This window comes from Chlamydotis macqueenii, chromosome 2 (genome assembly GCF_036417535.1).
Source record: "Chlamydotis macqueenii isolate bChlMac1 chromosome 2, bChlMac1.mat, whole genome shotgun sequence".
NCBI lineage: Eukaryota > Metazoa > Chordata > Aves > Otidiformes > Otididae > Chlamydotis > Chlamydotis macqueenii.
In genome coordinates this window covers 45,435,748-45,460,422 of record NC_141557.1, presented here as the reverse complement: position 1 = coordinate 45,460,422, position 24,675 = coordinate 45,435,748, and the positions used below count along the sequence as shown (strand labels likewise).

General features: G+C 38.2%; 1 protein-coding gene across 7 annotated transcripts in view; it reads right to left on the bottom strand.

The window, feature by feature from the left end:
* ATP2C1 (ATPase secretory pathway Ca2+ transporting 1) overlaps positions 1-24,675 on the bottom strand; it is a 69,289-nt gene that overhangs the window by 28,781 nt on the left and 15,833 nt on the right. The window contains exons 1-6 of one of the 7 annotated variants that reach the window (XM_086742796.1): positions 21,409-21,588; positions 20,696-20,916; positions 17,120-17,201; positions 5,401-5,511; positions 4,354-4,470; positions 2,655-2,744 (exon numbers count right to left, since the gene is read on the bottom strand). In XM_086742796.1, the coding sequence (XP_086598922.1) occupies positions 2,655-2,744; positions 4,354-4,470; positions 5,401-5,511; positions 17,120-17,201; positions 20,696-20,721 (426 nt within the window). In that variant the 5' untranslated portion in view covers positions 20,722-20,916; positions 21,409-21,588. Of the gene's footprint in view, positions 1-2,654; positions 2,745-4,353; positions 4,471-5,400; positions 5,512-17,119; positions 17,202-20,695; positions 20,933-21,408; positions 21,589-24,675 lie in introns of those variants that run through there. The other 6 variants (XM_086742798.1, XM_086742801.1, XM_086742800.1 and 3 more) reach the window with 6 other exon arrangements.

The window sequence follows — 24,675 nt, the reverse complement described above, 5'->3', positions numbered from 1 at the left end:
CTGTAATAAAAATGATGCCATTATTTATTTACATCTGTTCTAATGATGTCCAATAACTCAATAACCTGATTTTACTAAAAATGAGATTAATAACTAAATGGTGATTTTGAAGAAAAAAATTCCTCCAGTCCTTGTTTCTAAACTGTAAGCAAGAGACTATAGAGGAGAGATCCATGACAGAAACAGAAAAATCAATATGAATGAAGCAGGAGTAGCATTTGCTATTAATAGAGCAAAGGATAAAGGAACCATGTGTTAACTGCTACAGAGCATCACAGACATGGTTTCATTCAAATAACCAGATAACAGAAAGACTGAGAATAAACTGAAGACTAGAGAAAAGGCAGTAAGCTGAAGAATAGGTCAGGAGCCATAAAATATCCCAGCAAGGAGAACAAGGGGAGGATGAGACTCAGAAACTCTGCCCAAGACTCCCAAGGAGTGAGACAGGACAGTGAATACACCCCAAACAGTCAAGATCCCAAACAACACAAAACAAAAAAATTTTAAAACTGCTTGTTAGAGTAATCCAAGGTAAGTACTATGGCCTCAACAGCAAGCCTTCATAGTCACCTATATCACACACAATTCTGGTCACAACGCTTCAACTAAACATCACGGGGTTTGTAAGCATGTGATGTGACAGTGAGTGAATGAATGAAATCTATTACAGGCAGTAACAAAGATCAATTTTGGGTGAAGTAAGTGTCATCTTGCCCTTCAATACACTCTCAAATTGAGTTTTGTTACATTAATTGGATTGAATTTGTTACTCAAATAGAGTTATTCCACTGATTTCTTGCAGAACCATAACTCAACATCCATTAATTAAGCCTTTAAAGTACACACTGCAAGTACTAAAAAAAATAACCAAATATTACCATTTTGCAAGAGAAAAACTCTCCTGAAGAACTCTTAACCACATCTGCCTTATTTGTGATCCTAACATTAGCCTCACCAACCAAGTACTAGAAAATAACTATAAATATTCCATCTTTCCATGGAATATTTCCATCACAACTACACACGTTTCTTTGGGAAGCATTACTGCCTTCTACTGTTAATGGTATCTGACACAGCTTTGCAGCTCTAGCCTCCCATCCGTCTCTCAGCTTCTGTCTATGTGCAATGGCATCCACCAAGAAGCCAGTATCCTCCAAATGGGAAAAGGTATGGCTGTTTGGTTTGAAATCTTGATCAGTTTCCAGTCCAGATCAAAAGTTTTACAAAACATTTGTATTAGCAGAACTAAAAAGATGGCAAAAGCTGCTCAAGCCAGCATTGTCAGAAAAATACGTCATTGATCTTTAGCAGCAAATTAGTTTTTTTGCTAAGGCTCTGAGCACAAATACACAATCACAGAAAAAAAATTGCACTATCATTTGGAAATGACACAAAACAAATATTCACTAGGTGGAAAAGTGAGCTTTAATAACCACAAGACTATGGTAGCTTAGTCAGAAATTAGAGAACACGACTGATGAACTTTAATTCAACTGCACTTTTTCTCCATATTTTAAGACATCCCTACCAATGTTCACAAGGCCGTTAAAGATTCCTTCTCAGGCTGTAGCACAGAATGCAGAAATTACTACTTGCTGTTTACTAACTGCCCTGTTCCTTTCTCACTGCCTTGCTCAAGTGGATTAGGAAATAGACTGAAGGGTACTAACCAAGGAAAAAACACGAAGTCATTCAACTTCCAGCCACAACAATTAAATACATTTCATAATACAATCATTTACCTAAATCCAACTCACGAACACCACAGACCATTCCAAACTAACACTATACTCAAATTCTAAATAGCATGTTTTTTTTCTTAAAGGAGTCACATAGAATAGTTTTCTTTGGAAGATAAACTTTCTAAAGAACTAGAGGGGTCAAGAGCAAACCTCCAGTTACCTTGAGTTAATTACAAAAGTAAAACTTAACAGAGAGTGCAGGAGTTAGTCAAGAGAAAAAACAGCTAGAACTTGCCTCTGATCATACAGAAATCCCAGTTTTCAGTTATCATCTATTACCCTAAAAAGGTCAAAGGGACTTAAATTTTCTTCTGTGTCATTTGTAGGGACAAATGTTTATCAGTACTTTATTTGCTCACTAGTTTAGCACTCTATTTAACTGCAAACTTCTACAAAAAATAATTATTTCAGCTTCTATCTTCCTTCTGCTATTTCTAGAGAGCTCAGGTTACATTTCTTTTTCATGTTTTAAAAGATTTCATCTTTCAAGCAAATTTGCAAAAGGCTTATGTTAGTTTCAATTTGAAATTAAGGCATAATTTAAGATAAAAATTAACAGAAGATACCAAAATTTGCTCATCAGAACAAATGTCTAAAGACAGATGTTTCAACCATCAGTGAAAGAGTAAAGATGCAAGATGCAGCCAGATAATTATTAGTCCTGGTATGTACTACGGCTACTAGTTAAGAAAAACAAAAAAAACCAAACAAACAAACAAAAAAAACAAAACAAAACAAAAAAAACAACCCCAAATCCAGTCATAAATGTAACAGATTTAATGACAGCATGTATCATTTGATTCTAATGAATTGAATATAACACCTCACATTGGCATTCATGTGATGTTGAAAGCACATGTGGTCACACAGTCTGAAGTACTCTTAGATGATAAAATTTTAGTTCCTTACCACAGTGATACTGACAGCATCATCAAACTGATGCATTAAAACACTGATGACTGCAGATGCCAGGAGAAGCATAATAAGGGGATTTTTAAACTGAAATGAAACAGAACAGTAATTCAGCAATACTCTTGACAGAAAGACCATTTGACAGAAAGACCAAAGCACATCTTATCTCTTTTTGAAACATATTATTCTATAATTAAAATATTTCTAACCTACCAGCGCAAACAAAATATTAGTCTATACAGTTCAGACTTTGAGGGTTTTTTTTTTTTTTTAAATCAAAGACTTTGAATGGACTGTACTCACGACATAACAGGAGAAAACTGTTTCTTACATTTCCAGGTTCATATTTTTAAGACAAAACAAATAGTCTTCTATATTTGTTTATACTGTGTTTAAACACATAAAAAGAAGTCTGAAATATATTCAAGTTGTCCTTGAGGTAACAGGCTGATCCTGTTCCCAGCAACTGATCGGTATCAAGACCGCAATATATTTCATAACTTTCAATTCATGATTTCTTGTTTTACAAGATGCAAGTTTTCCTTTTAGATCATATGCTTTCTTCAGATTTTTAAGGCTAAAATAATACAGGATCTTGCTTCTACGGGACAACTGGTTGCTAACTTTTTTTTCTTTTTGAGAAATCTTACAAGAAAGAATATTCCTACAATTAAATGAAGAACATTCTAAAAGCACACATGATAAGCACATTCAAAGCAAATAAGTATCTTAATAAATCCTACCTAAAATAGAATTGGATAATACGCTTTAGGAGTGCTCTTACGTATCTGACTAATTTAACACTACATATGGGAAAATAAAGCATTAATGCCAGAATGACAGAGGACAGCTAATACGTGATTACGTTCCCACTGCTATCATCAGCAGAGCACCAAGCATCATCTTAGTCACTTCCCAAGTAAAAGTTTTTCTAGAATTAACCATCTATAACTTCAGGATTTACTCTAGAACATAACTGGATTACTGCTCACTTAATGTGCGGGAAAAATTGACCAAAGTATTTAATAGATTTTTCTAATGAATTCATAGTATGTGAAAAGTTGCTGTAAATATCTTATGTAGCTGGAGGGTGGGGGTGAGATGGGATGAAGCAGTGACACTTCACACCATTTTGAGAAGCCCCATGGGCTCATACATAGAGCTCATACATGGGCTCAAAAATAGAATCACATGGATAGGGAAAAAAAAAAATTCACCCTTGACTTTTGCCAGTTCTGCTTAAAACCAGAATCAAGGCTGGCCCCACCTCCACTCTCAGTTCAAAGGCAGAGGTTTTGCTTTTTAAATTTCCTATGTCCATCAAGTTATTCATACTACATATTCCATTTAAATTATAAGCATTTGTGTCTGACCTTAATGCAATTCATGCTCAAGTCTTTGCCTATAGGGAACTATATTCAGCTTCTCCAACCCTCAAGCGAGTTATGAATGGTACTCTTTGGCCAGTTATGAACATATATTCAAGAACAATGTAATGAAAACACTGACACGTACCTTAATAAAGGTTTTCTAAATAGGTAAATTAGATATAAACTATAGAAGTTGCAATTTCCTATTTTACTACAGTTTCCCGACTTCTATCAGAATACGTTCATGTACACTAAAGTTAAGTAATAAAGAGCAAAACTACTCACAAGTATTAAAACCAAAAAGCAGAAAGGACAAAAATTCTAACCTGGGAAATGTATTTTTTCCACAGTGGTTCATCTTCACTAATATCAAATTCATTCCATCCATGGAATGCCCGTCTATGACAAACTTCACAGTTTTTTAAGCCATTCTGAAGATTAGCCTATTAATATACGCAAAGAATAACACAGTCAGTAATTACACTGATAAGCTAGACTTCAAAATAAATTCCAGTACCAAAATATATAGCCTTAGATTATACAAATTTGGCCAACATGAGAAAGACAAGCTTGGTACTAATGTCTGTATGACAGTAAAAGCTAACTATTACTTTAAAACTCAATTTGGCAGTACTTAAAAGATTTAACAAAAAATTCACAGAAGCACTACAGAAGCAGATGCTGTTTCACGTTGCTAAGTGATTCCTGATCTTCCCTGCAGAAAACTCTTCAACAAGCCAAACTGTGGGCATAGTTCAGACTCTTGAGGGTTGTGTCAGGAGTTCAGTTACTCAGCCAAATGACAGCAATAGCTTCAAAGTCTTGAGTTGTCAGTGACCAACATTTATCATCATGTACTCCTCAAGCAGTTAAGCATACAGAAAATGAAAAAAGACCATCTATCATGAAAACTAACCCAGATTCAATGCTTCATAAACCTGTCAATGGGTGGCCTTCTCAATCCTGTTCCTCCACTTAAAATGGAGGCTACCAAAATAAATTAAGGACATTAAGGGTTCCTCAGAGAAATGGAAGCAATAGCTATGAAAAAATAGGACAGAATTTTGTAGGAAGACTGACTCTAGGATTTTTATTAACAAAAAGCAATCTTCAAAGCATACAGAAATTCAAACATTTTCAAGTTGAATCTCATCCACAGTCCAAATACTCAACTTATTTTTGAAAACATTAAGCAATTAGAGCATGTCCAGTAACAATTTAAAAATCAACAAGCTTTTAGAAGTAGACAATAGTTAATATCAAAACGCATGATAATGCGCAGACTTTCAATGACAAGATCTGTCCTTAAGAAACATCAAATTTATTGTTTGGTAACAGCAGCACATTCTTAAAGAGATGCAAAAATAACTTACTTGCAGAATGCTCGCAACTTCATCAACTGGCAATTCACTTGCTTTTTTTGAAGACAGTACAGGAATCATTGTCTCATTGTCACCATCAGGGATTTTTTGAAGACGTGCAACCTAAGAAACAAAACCAAAGGCTGAAGGGAAGGGGAGCACTCACATTTCATTTCAAACAACATATACAAGAGCAATGCAATATTAACTCCATTAAAAGATAGGTTTTTTAATAACCATTTGCACTTCTAAAAAAAAAAAAAAAAAAAAAGTACAATTCAGCTTATTTTCCTGTAGTACCATCTGCAATAATAAAACAAAACGCTGGACATGCAACTGAAGACTAATTTCCGTAACAGTGTGTTAAGTGATGATAAAGATCCTAGCAGTTGAATATATTCATAATCCTTTAGCTCATTATCATCAATACCTGGTCAGAAAGCAATCACTCCAAATAAATTTCACTTCCTACCCCTGCTTTCTGCTCATTAATTAAGGTGGTCTAAGCGGGCCTACTTACATTTTCTTGTACCTAAAGGATAAGTAGCACTAAAAAAATCTCAAATAAGAGCACAGATGCAAATGAAGTCTAAAACTTGACTACAGTACAAAAGCGTTAAGTCAATGCTATAAAAAGTAATGTTTTCCTGTAATTTTAGGAAGTTAAAAGTTTTCTAAACTGCAGAACAGAGCCATAGCAACACTGATCACACAGCTCATCACTGCTTTGATATTTAATGACGCTTCTGAGTTTCTGAATTCCTGCTTATTAAATGAGAAGCTGGAGTGATACTCTTTCTTTCCCCTTGCTATCTTATTGCACTCACAATTAATATCTCCCCCATCTTGCCACACACACACACCCCCCCCCGCCTTAACTGGAAGGCGTCTGACATTGCAACCATGCACACCACAGAAATTGTTTTTCCCATTGTACTTGCACAGAATTTGAATAGACGGTTTTATGTTTTTATAAAAGACAATAATTATTTTTTACCTCCTCTATGGATGTTGAGACTTAAAATATAAGATAAAATACTTCAAGATGACAATATATTTAAAGATTCCAGCATTTTTATGCCCTAAAAAGGTATGACAATCTTAATTTTATATTCTGCACGCTGTTTGTCATGTACTCAAATAGAATAGCTGAGATGAATTCAAGTCAGTATTTGTCCATCTAGCTGCGTACCTAAATAGACTCCACAAAGACTTCATCCCAGGGGCCCAAGGGAACAATGAACAAAGGTGAAAGTGCTACAGCTGGAACTCACGTGCTTTCACTTTCAAGATAAACCCTTGGAAACTCTCTACACTTCCCATGCAGTTCCTAGGGAAACAGTAAACCAACACGACTTGCTCCTTCACGGTAGTTGTAAGAAAGTGGGTCTAGAGACTAAGATGAGAAGCAGGGCACGGCTTTGAGCTCTCAGGCAAGGGGGATGGCAAATGAAAGAACTGCACCTTAACAATGTGTTTAGTGGCCTCCAAAGAGGGGGAGCCTCTTGGACCCCACTCAGCTTTCTGTAGCTTGCAGTCAGTGCGACTGCGCAGCCAGAGCACAGCTCAGCAAGGGCCCAAGAATGAAAGCTCAGCTACGCTCTGCCACAATTCCACCAGCGTTCCCATATTTCATTCCACTGAAAGAGCTTTGTTTTGTTCTTTACCATCATTTTAACGATGCATTTACGCAAAGACTAGAACTGGAAAGTCTGTGGTCAAATTCTTTAGGAATATTACAAAATATGAGACTTAAATATACTTTAGCATTGGTTAGGTACTTATTGAAATCTTAAATATATACACTAATGCAAGTCTTCCTTCAAAAATGAAGGTGAATACACACTATTGTACACTATAAATACAGACATTTACAAAAATTATCTAGCAAGTTATTTCCAAATAGCTTTACACGTTTCAAATTAGACGAGAAATTGAGTCAAAAATATTTCAGCCATGCTTCAAAAAAAATAATGTATTTTTCTTCCTCACCATTTTATATAAAGTATTTTAAAACTACAACTCTCAACATCAGAAGAAAAACAAAATTGTAAGTATAATTCTATTTCTAACAAAGAGTGTCTTTACAAAATCCAACGAGAAAAACCCTTCCACCAACACAGTTACACTATTCTGGACCAGAGGGACAAACATTTGCTCCACAGTCTAAGGTTTCCTACAGAAAATAGCATCATAAGATTCCCTCTCCAAAACAGAACTATATTAAAGCAAATTAAGTCGACTATAATAGCAGCAGAGTGGCAGGTATTTTGGTTAGGAAGAATACAGACATTGTGATTCTAAACCTTACAAAATACTCTTTGGCATATACATGTTCAGCTCTAAAACTTCATCACGGGAGCGGTGCATCCTCATGACCACTCAGTCCTCCACGCGGACAGACAATCCTTAGCTAAATGTATCACTGCTTTTACCAGCATCCATGAAGCAATTGATGCTCACAAGATTCAGTCCCTAGGAAGAAACAGTTTCATTTAAATCTGCCTTGCGGCATTTTCAATATGTATCATGCCTATCTGCAGGCTACGAAAAATAAATCTATTCTGCAATTAAGAATACACCCAGTTATGGATGCTGTTAAGCCTACACATACAAATCACTTCAATTCTCAGGAAATTGCCATTGGAGATGACTTTTCATGGTTTTAAAATTTGTACTCAACTTCCTTTGGATTTTAAACCTTACTTCTCTTCCAGTATTCTTCAATCTCAGTTTCCTAAACCAAACATTCTCCCAGAATTTTGCTACGATTTCTCTCTGAAAAAACACTGTAAAGAATTACTAACTCATGTTCTTTTATTTAAGGTTTCCCGTCCTAAGTACTATCTTTTGATTTTTATTGGAAACAGATACCACAGTCATGGTATTAGCTACCAAACACCAATTTAGGGCTGAAAGCCATTAAGCCTAAGTGCTACTTTAAAACAAACCCACAAAACACATGATTCTGACCAAGATGACTCCACATTCTCAACAAAAATGCTGAGCAACCAAGCTTTCCCAGTAAGAGCAAGCAGAAATGAACTGACAGCCATCACAAATTTTTAGTGCTGAGAAAAATCTTTTTTCCTCTACCAACTGACATGGCCGCTAAACACAAATAACAGTTCCAAAAAGGGATACATAACTGATCATTTCCCTACCATCAACAATCAGGAGTTCAGAAAGTCCAACAACAAGGTTTTTAAGGATATTTTAAGACATTAAATACCCTAAAATGGAAATGTTAAAATGCTCTTAGAGATCAAGCTTTTCCAAATAAATCTTTATTAGTGCAGAAGAACTGTGCGACAACGAAGTCTATTTTGACAAGCTTTTTGTGACAGACTCAAGAAGCCACTGATTTTGAAAGTGTTATCTCTCACTTTTACAAAGAACACTGTACAGGATGCAATGGAAAAATATACAGAGAAAATCTAGTCTAGGATTAGGGAAAAAAAAAAAAAACACCAAAGCTTCGAAGGTCTTTTTATAATCAGCTCCTTTCTCTAGTGCAAAATTACACATTGTAAGATAATTCTGGATGGATTCTCATCTAACTACTCAAAAACCTCTACAATTGGTGTAGGTTAAACTACACTTGTAGATCAGAAATACCTAACACTTCATCACCAATTAAATTCAATTGCTTAGTCAATGAGAAAATGATCACTGTTCCCTTCATCACTACCTTTCAAAATATAAAGTGGATTACACTAACAGATTTACGTCAAAAAAGCTAGTTAGAAAAAGTGCTTGCTATCTGCTGGAACACAATAAGCATATTCGAGCAAATAATTTTGCCTTGACTACGCATTACTTCCACAAAGCAAGAGAAAGATTTCTTACTCAATACTGCAGGCAAGTGCTCTGCAGTACTTTGCACTGCTGCCCAGATCTGCACACTGGAGATCTGGGCTTCTGCAGCACCATTTAGCATATCCAGCAGAAGTCCTCCCCAAAACAACAGTGTTCTGTACTAAAGGAGTCAACCCACATATAATAAGATGTCTTCCCATCCTATGTTGCAATTAATTTTCAAGCATCTATCAGTTGGTATCTTAAAGCAATACAGTATTTAATTGCAGGTCAAGTTTTTATACGGGCTAAGAAATTATACTGGCCTATGCTTCTACATCAGACAGGTAGCACGTACATGATTGCTGAAGTTTTTGCAGCTGTGACTACAGCTTCCCATTCCCTGCTTGCAGCTAACTCTACCCAGGAACAATGAAGCAGGATGCAAACTAACAAAAATTAATAGCTGCCTCAGGAAGGACTTTTCTTGGACCACTTCCAACGTACACACCACCAGATCTAGGTCAAGAAATACCTATGAATCATAACTACGGAACTGTGACCAAAGTATGTTTACCAAAATTAATACAAATTAGTCTAAGGCTTACACTACCAGAAATTCAGAGTTCCCTTTGTTTTTCTCTAAAGAAAAATCTAGTTAATCAGTTAACAGTAATGTCTTACTGTGTCTTCCTCCTCACACACTACAAAATTTTGCCTACCCTCTTTCTACCATGACCAATACCAACCACCACCAACTTACCTCTACCATTCTGTTTCTCAGCTTAGCAGGAACATCCTATTATCAATTAGCAGGGATTACTGAAATTAAGATACTTTAACAATTATTTTTTTAAGGGGAAACTTTACCTCTGCTTGCTCAGATAATGCAAATGGCAGGATCTACAACCTGAGAGGCATCTAAAAATGTAGAACATTCTTATAGCAAAATCTATCTTTACACAAACTTGTGACCAAAACATTTTGATAATTAGCTACTATAAAGTCCTGCAAATGTTACATGCAGTTATTCAATTGACCTACAAGAGCAAAACACAAAGGTGTTAAAACTACTGAGAACAGTAAAAGTGAAAAAAAAGTTTTAAAAAAACAACAAAATTTAAGTTGAGATAATTAAAAGAGAAGTGCCGATTCTTTCTTTGAGAAGTTCCTTCAGAAACCTATGAGACAAGAATGCACCTGGGCTTGGGCACTCTCCTCTTGGAAAGAACTGTTTACCCTACCATACAAGAAGTCTCACTGGCAAACTGCAGGTTAGCAGAGACAGTTCTTGGGAAACACCGCGGCACAACTGGAAATGTAAAAAGATGACTGGAAGCACTGATGTCACAGGCTTTCCAATACTTGCCTCTTAACCATACCTATCACTTTGTTCTGAATCTTCCTCTCCATCTGAACAGCTGATTTGGTCAGTTTGAACCTACCCTATCAGTCCCTGTAAAACCAAAGCCCTTTCAAGCCAACTCAAGTACTACAAAAACCTTCTGACTTGTTTGTAGTGATCAGTCTGTAAGACTACTATTGTACAAGCAGTCAGTGACCCACATCCTCTATCGCGGCTACTGCGCGATTGCTACTGAATCATGCTGTGTCTAATCAATAGTAAAATTAATGAATGCAAGCATAATCAATGTGTAATTAATCAATATGCATTTAATCCTAAATATATGTACACTACATTGTCTTTTCCACTTGAAATATTACATGCACCTGCTCAGGAACTGCAGCTTTATTAATGAGAACGGGGTACCGGAGCGTGTTGGCCAAGGGACACTTCAAAGCCCACATTCCAGATCCAACCGCTGTCAGTGATGGAGGAATCTGTACTGTGCGCAAAACCCTGTAAGAGTCCTGGTGAACTCAGAGGAGACAAGAACTACAGTGTGCTACGCCCAGGCCAGAGATCCATCCAAAGCCATAATCATCTCAGGGTTGCCAGCAATAGAAAAGACAAACAATTTCACAGTTTGCTATCACCTTTTCCGAGTTATTAATAGTCGTCTGCCTTGCAAGTGTCTGTGCCTTTCTTATTGGGATTCCAAAAGAATCAGCACTCCCTCATCCACCATAAGAATTAGCTTCCATTTTTAACTATCTTCCCTGCACTGAAAAAAAAATGATAATGTTCAACAACATAATAAAGGTGTTTCACTGAATACAAAACAAATTGAAACATACAAGCTTCCCACCTCCTGAATTTTCTGTATGATCCAACTAATGCGATGTATACTAAAAGGTTTAGAAAGCTCAGATCCTACTAAGCACATTCTTCTCCAGTTCTGTACAATTCGGAGCCAGGATGGTGGGTGCAGAGGGGTAATAACAGATAGATCAAATGCTGCAGACATCTGTGCACATGGTAACATAATAAAACACCAAGTGCTCACGTCTTCTGTACTGACTGGCATCCTGAAAGCACACAGGGCTAGACATCAACTAGATATCACTGGGCACAGAGGCCCCAGTCTCTACGTGGGTGCACATGGACTTTGGAAATAGTTCCCCCTGGACAAAGACTCTTGGCAGTGAAAGGTATCTTTAAGGAAGAGACTCTACCCAGAATGGAAGTAATCCTATTTTCTGTGAGCTCCATCAGATACAAAGCATCACTGCAAAGTCTTCTACTCATTAGGATATGGTGACTAGAGGTTTTGGTGATCCAGATCTTTTATCACCTTATTGTCCATCTTCAAACTCTCTATTTAAACAGGTCATTCCTCAGCATCATGACTGATTCCACAGCATTGCTTTATAGTAACAACCTTAAAAATACCTATTTCACTAGATGTTTCTGCCATCTTTGCCTCTTCCGTTTGTCTAGAAGGCAAGGTGCTCCTAGAATCTCAATACAAGTCCTAGTCACCAAACAACCACCAAGTGATGACAAGACACAACAAAAAGTCAAGCACACACACATACACACACACACACAAAAAAAAAAGCATGAGGCATGCTCGATAGTTGCAGTAAGTCCTAGACCAACTGCACACTCAGAAGCAAACCTCAGATGCACAGCAGGATTCCAAAAGCAGAGCTAGGGCAGAGAAGAGCATGTGAAGAGCCCTCAGACACTTGTGGAACAAGCAATACCCAAAGTTGGTGGTGACGATGATGCAACTTCCTCATGAAATCCTGCCAGATCTTAACAGGAATTAAATCTCCCAGTGAAATTCACCAAGTTATGCTAACAGAAGAAGCATGTGGAAGTACCTGTGTGTGGTGGATACAGATTTAATAAAATAAAAATCAGTGCAACCAAGTTCACAAACTATAAATGCAGATGAGCTACAAGTTTACCCTGATCATGTAAATTCCATTTTGTACTGGCTTATTCTTGACTTTTGAACTAATTTATCTATATTTTAATGACGTGCAAAAAATTGGAAGTTATATTGAGGAAGGCTTCACCTATACAGACTGCACTGACATGTTGTTTGTACTTCATGTGATTAAATCAGGAAGACTGATTACTTCCTGTATTCTCTGCTAGCAATTTCTCTAATAAGCCTCAAATCTCTCTAAATTTAGATACAAAAAAATACTCAAATATTGGCCAATAAACCCCCGTAACAGAAGGCTCAGAGGAGATGGATAAGGGCAATGCACCCATGAAGCTCAGGAAATAATGTAGCATGTGACTAACCACAGCTGTTGCAAAGAGGCTAACTTTACCTCAACACAATGGGGACAGGAGGGTGGCCTTTGTTTTGGACAAACAACTGCATCAATTGAGTGGATCAACTACTGGTGTAAATGTTTCTCCAAAAGAATGTGAATGTCTGAGTTGCCAGACCAGCATAGGGTATGTGGCTCAGCCCAACAATTGCACTGAACAACTAACAAAATTTTAAAAAGAGCAACAGGCTTGAGCTTTTTTCAACCCACATACTCCTTTCCAGCGACCAGGGATGCCCAGCGTCATCACGGTGAGCATATTATACAGACTGGTAATGGGAATCACACTGGTACTGCAATTTCTATATTTTACTAAGTGTAACTTACAAAATATACTGAAAACAGAGTACAAATGTGTCATTCTGCTAAATCAGAAAACCCACATAACATCAGTATCTTCAAATACACACAGTTGATATTAAACATTACACCATCCATATGTGGCTTCTCTAAAAGAACCTGGTCAGAGAGTATTATACTCTGACAAATACCTTGATGGAAAATAACACTGTTTTTTCAGAGCAACAAGAAAAGGGCCAACACTCAGTCAACACAAACATCCACAACCAATTTGCAAAAAGAATATTTTGCTTGCCACTGCAAAGAGCTGTCCCTTCCCACGCGCAAAAGGTTAAAGTCTGCAGACTAATGAGCCACTTGTTTTCTACCAGGCACTGTTTGCTCAGGAGAAGAAATATTTTTCGAAGGCTTTGGAGTTACTGCCTACTATCTTCATATGAATGGACTCCTTTGGAAAAGTGTGATGATTTTTCACTTCTGGGGAAAACAGCTGCTGCAGCCCTGCATTCTAATATTCAAAGAAATTTGTTTCTATTCAAGAGTATTTTAGTTTAAACATTTTACCAGGAGTTCCCACATCAAAGGAAGTGCACACAGAAAAGTTCTATCTCTAAAAAAGCCAGAAGGAAAGAGAAACACTAATTTGCATTAACAAGTTCTCCTTGCAGAGCAATTTCTATGCTGGGAGGTCACACAGTTTCAGCCCCTTGCTACTGTGTATTATTTCGTAAGACTTTACAGAAAAAGGGTGATACTCAACCTGGCACAGACACCACCTATTAACCAAATAAATACAAATACCCAAATTACAAGAATAACCTGCTAAGTTCCCCAATAAGCCTGCCTTGTATTCAAGTGCTACTTCAGCAGTGCTTAGGACTCTCGCTATGGCCAACAATCAGCCATAATGCAGAACTCTACTCCCTGATACACAACACTTCTGCATTTCTGAGCAACTAAGAAACAGAAATCTGAATACTGGCACCAGTCATCTTAAATCTCAAAGTTTGTCCAATCTTAAAAGGTGTAAAATATTTTAAAAAGAGACCTATCCTGAACCCCATCTACTTCAGGCAGTGTAATAAGGACTAAGACCCTCCATTTAACATCCAACTTACTAACTCTATAGTAGTCTATAAAGCTCAAGAACTATTTTCAAGAACTAAAAATACCTGAGTACTAAAAATATCTTCCAAAAAACCACTTCTCTGAGAAACATCTCCACAACCGAAATGCATCTTACTCTTTCAGGATGTTTCACAATGTTTTCTTTAATTTAAAAAATAGAAAGAAAAGTAGGACATCTAGTTCAACTGAGACTACCAGCACAACAGTAAAGCTGAGCAATTTTCTGTAATCGTAGTACATCTTGCAAGCCTTGTGAATGACAACTGCCTGCTCTCTAGCTAGAGAAAAATCCTTCACAAAAATAGTGATACCTGAACCTGACTCCAGTCCTGTAGCGTTTAGGAATAATGGCAACAAAAATTCAGATTAAACCCCCCAACACCCTGGTCTGTCCAAACCACCTTATCTTCCTTTAGCTCATTTATGTGGTCTAGCGTTGAAACTTAAGAATGCCAACCGTTCAAACTTTGTATTCAACTGCTACAAAAGATTTACCATTTTGACTATTTCTGGATACTCTGGAGAACATGCTATGATGAATTTAAAGCCTGGTTCCTGAAAGCCTTGAGGTAGCATCAGAATTACCAAAAATGCATTGACAAACACATCAGACCAATCTGTATGTGGCTGGCCAAAATATTCAGCTTTGATTCTTCCTGTCAAAAATTAAAAACCTCCTTGAATACTGGAAATTTATGCTTGAACATTTCACACAATCGTCATTACTTATTAATCAGAAGAACAAAAAGATACAGAATGCTAAGCACACACTAAAACTATCAAATCAATGCTAGCACCTTGATGAAAGCAAAGTTTATGCATGAACAGCACTGGGTCAGTTCAGAAACTCGACACCCAAGGAAGAGAGCGCCAACAGCCATTCTCTCACTTGACTCCGAATAGCACATGCCTCTGCCTAAATTCTAATTCACAGAAAGCCTTTTCGAAGTTTAAGGCCAGAAGACTTTGGGTCTAAACACCAGTCATTCACCTTGCCAGAGAGTTGTTAACTTTCTAGACAAAAACATTTAAGCTTAGAAATAAGATCATATGGCTCCTCTCTAATAGTCTGCTTCTATCTCGTAACACTTTGAAGTTCTGAATTTCTCAAAATTAAGGACAGCACTGAACAGCAAACACCAATAAAGAATTTTAGCACCCTGTGATGTACTACTAATGTATCCATGACATGCAGACTTTAACTGCCACATAATTGTATTAAGCAAAAACACCAATAGAAATATCTGCTCAGTATTTATTTGCGTAAAATAATTAACGAAGCTCCAAGACTCATCTTTGACAGCTATGTAGTTACTTCATAATGTGACAAAATAAAATTCTAATTAAAAAAAAAAAACACCTGAACTTAACTGCTTAAACCAGTTCTCAGGACCAAGCTAGTGTCAGTGCCAAATTAAATGCAAACATAATTCACTGCATAATTACTCCACTTACGGTAATAAGCTTCTTATAATTAGTATCAAGAAAGCAGCAACACTGTACTCACCAAGCTGCTTTTTTTTGGTGAATTATGTATGCAGAAAAAAAGTTCTGCAGAAAATTTGTGACTAAAATATTTTTGAAGTCTTTGTAAAAGATTCTGTAGGCTGCACCTGATAACCCATTATCCATTTTATCCTTTCTAATTGTTTAGCATAGAATGTTTACAAAACAAATTACTAGAAACAAATGCTTGTCCCAAATTTATGCCTTGATTATTGTATTTTATTTTCCTTCTTTGCATTGTAACTTTATTATTCCTTCTAGCTTCTACAAACCACACCGTAAATGCCAATTTTATCATCCAGCGTCAATTAGGTACCACATGAACTCTTTCATCAATTCAAAAGCAGGTCTCAACTAAAATCTGCATTTCAACTTTTTCCACTTTTGCAAAATTACACCATGATCTATGGGTGGATTTATACTGAACTGAAGCTACATAAAGAAATTAGTCAAGCTAGTGGTCTGCTTATGCTAAAAGGAGGAGGTTTCGCTCCTTTGTCCCTCACTCATTTCGACATTAACTGGATGCTTCACGAGCCCATTCAACTTCCTAATTCAACAGAAAGCTTCCAACAGGGAGACAGGGGAAAGAAGGGCTGGGCTAACCTTCTGCCAAGCTAGCAAGCCAGCCAAACTCAACAACCAAGACAGCCAACACAACACAGACAACAGGAATGCTGCTGAGAGCAGGATCTTCTTTCAGCAGTAACGAGATCATTTCCTTCAGTCCTACAGAAGAAAATCCCAAGATCACCACACACTTGTCAAACTCTTCACCATAAAAGCAAGTGAAAATGTTTGGTTTCTCTTTTGTTAAATCAGCTACCCTGAGAATTGTGGCATCTTCCTTACATCACTGTTCTTCCTGACTCACTAAGAAGATACTAATACCATAGAAGTTACAAAGCTAGTTAAATAACTAAATACACATTCTGCAACATCTGAACTCAAGTAGCTTCCATGCTAAACTACTTCTCGGTTATGACAGATTAACGCTTCTGATTTATCTCCACAAGAGAAAAAAAAAAAAAAAAAAAAGGAAAGGAGAGACTAAAACTATCTAATGCTCCATCAACCAGTCAAACAACAGATTAAAAGATGATACTGACTGTTCAATTAAAAAGAAAATCTATGTTTCTAACGTAAGACAAGTACTACATTAACTTAGCAGTTATTTAATTTATCAAAGCACTGTTAAAAGATAGGAAGGCATCTACTAGAACTGGTCTTTAGCAAGACTTTCCACTTTTTAAAAGAAGAAAAAAAAAAACAAAAAAACAAAAAAAAAAATCTCTTCTCTCACCTTATTCTCCAAGTTAAGCAGAAGACATGTGACTTTTTTTCCGAACATAAGTGTAAAGTACTGGGTTCTAATTCTCTGCAAGCTGCAGATGGTAAGAAACAGCAACCAATGAATATTAAAATTCTTGTTTCACCTATTATTTTATTAAAAAATAATCTACACGTCAAAAGGAATGTGAATTGCTGTGATAACACCAAGCCCATTTCAGAATTTCTAACATTTTCCAACACAAATTTCATTCTGATTATTTTGGATATTACTTTCACGAAACAACTGATGATGGAAACTCATCATGAAATTTATTAGGAAAGTCAACTGCACTTTAAGCACACGACAAACAAAAACCATTTATTTGTCATCTCAGAATTATGAGAAGAACTAAAACATCTTTTTCAAAAAGAAAAGAATTATTGACTTACATCTGAGTATTTAAGCAATTATCAAAATTATCCTGAAATTAACACTGACAGACTATAGGCTGAAATTAACAGTCATCTTTGAAGATTAGCTGAAATTAACTAAGACTCAAATCAGTGAAGATTAAGGAGGATTTCAGAATCACCACATGATGTTTTTACTACTTATACTAAGTTTTTGTACCAACCTTCTACACGAATTGGAGAAAATCTTTTTGGTTTATAGGTAGAAAAACGTTACTCTGACTTCTTGCATTAGGCACTTAATAATCTGGAAATAAATGCTACAGAAGGCCTTCGTAACAAAATAGCACCCCTATTTAACAATTTGTGGTTGTAATCACAGTCTGACCTCAGAGCAGAGAAGCTCAAAGTTGATACAACCTAAACTGTACTCTTTATTTTTCTACTAAAGGCAGTCTTCCACAAGACAATCCTCAGTAGAACAAAGAGCTTGTCACATTCTAAAAGATGGTGATAAAAGAAAGAAAGAAAAAAAAAAAAACAAAAAAAAAACAAAAACCCAACACACTACACACCAGACTACAATTATAGAAAATTACTTAAAATGGCCCAAAGGCATCAATGGAGAAAACTAAAAATTCCAAAGCCTAGTTTGCACTCAGAGTTGTTTTGTCTATGTAAGTTCTCTTGACTGCCTACAGTTTAAAAAAAATCTCCGCTTACAGCAAGAAGTCGCAAAATCGTATCTTTCCAAACAGAAGTACAAACACCATTCTTCCAAATCACAGTTTTATTGAGCCAAGCAGAAGTCCTCCTACAATCGGAAATTCTCTCGTCCCCATTACCATAAGACATATGAATTTTTGCGGAAGTTTAATCATCCCAACACAAGAGACAGGAACCACGAAGCCTTGGGACAAAACATTAACTAGCTTAGAGTAAACATACAATAGTGCTTATGGAAACTGATTTCACAGGAAAACATCAGTTTTCCCAATCTTGAATATTCATCGAAATACAGGGGAGAAAAATCTGCCATCTCTTCCTCAATATCCAAACTAAGGAGACCTTTCAAACACAAACTTGCAAAACAAAACAAAACTTTAAAAGATATTCTAACTGCAATCTTTGTTCTACAAGATTACAAAGATTCTTCAATTATCTCCCATAGAAAAGACATTAAGGATCCTCTCAAGAGTGCTGAAAAATTCCAATATGAAATCTGCTAGTGTCTAGTAATTTCAAAATGTCAAATAGATACCAAAAATAAGAGCTCAGAAACACCAAGAACACCAAAACAGACAGCAGACAGTTGTAAACATATGTGCCTGTCTGCAGATTCAATTATGACGGGGGGGGGGGGGGGGGGGGGGGGGGGGGGGGGGGCGCGGTATGAGAGCGGAGTAGTAGTAATTCAAATGTTAGGAGAACCAATTCAGCCTTTTTACTCATACTGAAGTCTAGCTTTTCTCCTACCCCTAGAAGCCTACTCCATTTTAAAGCCCTCAAGAAACTACAGCATCTATTTCTGCCTTCAAAATACATATCTGATCATATTTTATTTTTCCCCCAAGATAAAACTTTTTATAAGTTACTTCTATCATACAAATATTACTAATTTTTAAAAACAATTTATTTCTTCTGTAAGAAACTTAAGAAATGCCATCTTTGTGCTAACAGCACTGAGAAGAATTAGAATAGGCCACACTACTACATACAACTGGATTATTATTATATTATATATACATCGATTATATACTATTTATTTGTTAACAGAACTAAAAGGCATTGAAAGTCTTCCTGCCATTTTGACTTTGGCACATAAATGTCAGACAGCGACTTTTTTTTTCATCGCTAAGTGTATTTCCATCCAATGGCATTATATCCGCTTTGCTTCCCCGACTCCCAGTGCTGCTCATTCAAAAAATCTTTTCTTTGCAATGCAGTGACTGAAATGCAGAGGCACTGACACTACTCTGTCAGCTAGCTAGCTTCCCAAAACAAAGATCAATCTTCTAGAAATGTTCCCCCAAATTCCTTCTACCTGACAAGTTCCGTGCTCTTTATTACAAATATTCATTTGGAAGACATGATCAATAGAATTAAGAAAATTCTAACATTATTTTAAAGTTAGAAAAGAGTTCTGAAATGCCACATTATAACAACCCATGTAGTTTCAACATAGGTTGGACATCCCAATTACAGTTTTCCAGTCATGGAAGACAACGGTATTTCAAAACGGAACAATATCTGAACATAGAAAATAATTTAGTTAGTCTACCCCACAAATTCAATCCAGTTCTTAATTCAAGTCAAAATACTAAAAAAGCACCTCTCTTTTCAGAATGGAGTGGGAGGAAAAGGAGCTCCTATGTCTCACGTAACAACCTATAGGAAATCCAGTAGTCACCCAAAAGCCACCATTTAGTATCTTCAAAGAATACTGATGACATAAGGGAAGCGGGAGAATCAACAGTTCCTTTCTTACACATACAGTAATAAAAATAATATATTTCAGAGATATTAAAGACCCAGAGCCAAATAGAAAGGAAAAAAAAAAAACAGTGAAGCTGACAGTCACTATCGCAAATGCAAAAGGGCTTTCAAAGTTCCCAGAGCATAAACTGAAGCTCAACATGGAAAAACTGAAATAACTCCCTGGATTAAGTAATTTCAAAAGCATAGTAGAGCAACTTCTTCCAGCACATAGAGATTACAACTTTATATCAGATCTTACAAGTGCTAGAACTGAAAACTTCAGTGCCACTTTTTAATTAAATTCTGTCCAAGAGAGCAAAGTTGTCATTTTTAAGAACACAGAATACGCACAAAAATATTTCAACACAAAATGCAACTAATGCTTCTCAATTTCACCTTGACAGGTAAAATTTAACAAAATTATATAATCGAAGCAAATACCAAGCAACTAATGCGCAGAAGCCCCTACCTAAATAAAACAAGAGATTTCTATTCCAAGCCCATGCAGCACTGGAACACTCAAGAGATGTTCTGCACATTTGTCAAGAGAGAATAAAATATATCTGATAATTATTTCAACAAGCAGCAGTACAAATAAAGAAAAACGATGGTCTTACAATTCTTAAGCTACAAAATGCAGATCAAAATTCCTACCACGACATTAACACACGAGAGCAACCCTGCAAACCCCTGGGAACGGTAAAACATACACACGCACCAGTAGGAGTGGTCACCAAATTGCATGCAAAAATCCTCTTAGCTCCAATGAAGTCAGTGACTCTGACGAGACCTTTACCTTCATTTTCCATCGAAATTGTACTTGAGCCGACAGTTAACAAAAGTCTTTAGCGACAGCAGCACCGGAGCGGCAGCTGAAAGGCGAAGAGAGAGATGCCCCAAGATCCCAGGCAATCACACTGCCCCCACTTGCAGCAACATCTGCAAGAGAAACCAGCGCTAAAAGAGGGAAAATAATAATAATAAAAAAAAAAAACAACCAACAGCTGAACCCTAGAGATCTCCACCGCCCCTCCATTCAGGCCAGCGAGGAGCAGGCAGAAGCACAGAGGGAGCCCCCAGAGCCCTCGGAGGCCACCAAGGATGAGGATCCGTTGCCCAGCAGCTACAGCGACAGAGAGCAGCGCCGCCGCCTTCCCCGCGCCGCGAACGGCCTCGTCCCGCCCGGGGAGGGGCTCCGCATGGAACAAACGCCCCGCACCTAAAAATAAACCCTCACCTCAAATAACCCCCCCCCGCCCCCCCGCCCGTCCCCGCCGCCCTGCCCGCACCCCGTCTCCTCAGCGGCGGGCGGCAGGGGAGCGGGAGGAGAGAACGAAAGCCGCGGCTCCCAGCAGCTCGGCGGCCCCGGCGCCACTCGCGGCGACCCCCGCCCCGCGGGCTCCTTCAGCCGTCCCGGCCCCGCCCGCTCACCCTGTGGCGCAGGCCGCCGCGGGAAGCGGAGGGGAGGTGATGCGGAGAGGGAAAAGAGGCGCAACCGGCAGCTCCCTCACCGCTGCCTCGCCCCCGCCGCCTGGCCGCGCCTCTCACCGCCCTGGGCAGCGGCAGCAGCAACAGCGGCAGCACGGCCGCATCCCCGCTCCCCTTCCCTCACTTCCGCGGGCGGCGGGGAGAGGCAGCGGACGAGGCGGGGCGCGGCAACGGAAGGGCGGGCGGGCGGATCCCCACACCCACCCCCCCGCCTCCGCATGGGCGCCTGCGCCCCGCGAGTGGCGTGCTCGCTGCCCACGGGAGCCTTAAGGGGTGGCGGGGCGGCCGTTGCGTACCCGCACACGGCGTTAGTCCCGTCAGCCACGAACATAAACGCGTTTGAACGCCCCCGGCATGGCGGCCTACGCCCGCGGTGCCCACCTCAGTGGCGAGGTCTCCTCACCTCCCTGCTCGGGCTGAAGCAGCACGTTACCGAGAGGACGATGGAGCCGTGGGAAGCATTCAACGGCCTGAAGAGCGAGCGAGGAGGAACGGTGCCGTCCGCAGGGCACCGGCGCGGGCTCTGCGTGAGAGCCCGCCGCCGAGCAGAGGAGCCCGGCTCCTGTGCCAGCACCGGGAGCCAACTCCAGGCCCGGGCCCTGGGCTGCTGGTGGGAAAACAATCCCGTTTAAAACTCACTCCCTTCGGAATTCTGCCTTACCGCCCTCCGTGCTGCGTGCCTCTGAAGCAGTTATTTTATGAAAACAAGTTACACACCTGGAGTAGCTGTTGGGTTTAAACTTACAGTATACGCAGGCTAGACTTGCAGTCTGGTTAGTTTGGAATCACCAGACAAATTATCACATTCTTTCAAATGTTAGCAAAAAAAAAAAGTATGAAGACTCAACACAAAAATCTTAAACACTTCAAAAGTGACTACTTTCAAAACCTAGTTTAAGCTACCAATCATGTAACCACCAACCCTTATCCCTAGTTAAGTACTGTGGGGAAAAAAAAAATCTTTACCAATTACATTATTTTTACCTAGATGCCAAAGGAATATTATTTGAAACTGCAGTTCCAATGCTGAGCTCCAAGGCTGGAGAAGTTTTTAAATAAAAGCAATTTCCACTGAGAACATTTTATATTTAAGATACGATGTGCAGCACTAGTAAGAATAAAATGCATTTGGACTTTCAAGATCAAAATCTAATGGAGGCATGCTAATTGTAGGCTTTACACTCCGTTCCTAAAGGAGCATGACAACATGGACCAAGAAATACAATTGTACTGACACATCATGATTAATGACCTGTCACCTTGGCTTTGTTTTTCTTAAGCAGCAGAACAAACCAAAATCAGTCTTTGTCAGTTCATAAGCAGCATTTAACAGAACTAAATTTTAAGCACTTTAATTAAAATCTCATTAAAATCAACCCATAATAGCATGCCTCTTGAATTCCTCAGCTAAACAAGGTCAAGTTAAGGAGCATATGTTCCTCTTTTGAAGCTCTTGAAGATAAATTTGTTTGCGTGCTAAAATAATATATGTTTGTCAATATATTGTGAGAAGTAAAGAAGAATTACAAGTGCTGATTTAATGTATGGGCCCTAGGTATTTGCATTTCAGAAAATAAGATGACTACAAGCAGGTTAATGGTTTGAGGATACCTAATGCAGAATTTCAGACCTGTCCCATATAGTTGCCATGTTACTTAAGTAACTCCGTGGTTACTGCATGAAGTATCCCACTACAAATAGGTAGCACTGTCATTGTAGCAACGACTCCTCTCCAAGATACTGCTTCTGTTAACTTGTTTGTAAGGCAAGCAAAGAACCATGTTGAGCTACTTGTCACACTAGTTATGATGCCTCAATTTCAACACAAAAGTCATTAGGAAAACCATCTAGCAACTTTGTTAAAATAGGTAGCTCTTGCTTTCAATATGAGATGTTACCATTAAATATTAAAACCTTACGTAAATATTTTCCTGAAGGAAAAAAACCCAAAGCCTGTAGGTCCTTATATTGTTTACATCCACAACATTTGGACTTCTTTACACTATGCTATGAGAAGTTTGCAGGAGAAGATTGAAGGGAATTCTTGAACATTACTGAGCTTGTTCACAACTGCAGCTATGGAGATCTAAATAGCAGTGATGAAGTCTACCTACTAAGAAGCATTCTTTATTCACATGTCTCAAAAGAGAAGAAAGTCAAATATAAGTGCTACTGTATAGCAAGAACTAAAAAAAACCCCTTCATTTCTGGGGCTTAATCTCTTCACATTGGTGTACATCTGCCAGTCATACACAGCTGTGATGCTGCCAGGCAGCTGGGAAGAGCCTCTTCTGCATTACACCAGGACTATATCCATCCTTGAAAATTATATTATTGTTCCTACCATACTCTACACCTACAGACAGTGGCTGTTAAATAAACAATGCTCAAAGTGTTTTATCTCCATCTGCTGCTGAATATTGTTTCTTAAAAAGTCCTGACTTCAATGTGAGCTTGATAGAAAAGAGCATTAGGACAGCCCTGATATCTTCAGGAAGCCTCACAGAAGTGTGTGGCACAGGCATTATTTGGCAAAACAAAGCGGCATTATTAGAATATGATTGTAGACATAGTCTGAAATTTTAAAAGGCTTCACTTAAAATAACCAGTGGTAGCCAGTCATACTCACAAATTACAATAATATTTAGTGTACATTTTTTCATCTTGTAAAAAAATCTTGCAATAAAATGCTCATCTGAATATCTAATGAGCAAAGGTGTCTAGCCACAACTGAATCATTCCAGTGAAAAATACATTTACAAATTAGAAGAACAATTACAAATTCAAATATGAAAGGCCAAACCATCTCAAAACTTCAGTTAGAATTTCTTTTTTAAAAATTAGTACTTGAAAGGATATGCAATGCTGACACGTTTTGAGGGAAGAAAAGACTGAACATTCTAGTGGTTGTTAGATCACTATTTTTCTCTTTCTAGTTCACAGACTTGAAAATACTTTCTAAAAACAAGTGAACCAGCTGATAATAGGCTTGCATTTGGGAGAGCAGAGTTTCACGAGCATTCAATGTCAACTTAGGCAGCCCTCAGCCCCAGGCGTTCTCCTTCCCTTTGTGCATTGTCAGGTTTATATGCCACAGCGCACCACTTAAGTGTTCCACATCACCAAAAAAGATCTCCTGTCATCCTGTCACGACATTCCACTCCATTCCCTCCTCATCCTTTTCCTCAGAGGAATCTCCTAATTTACGTG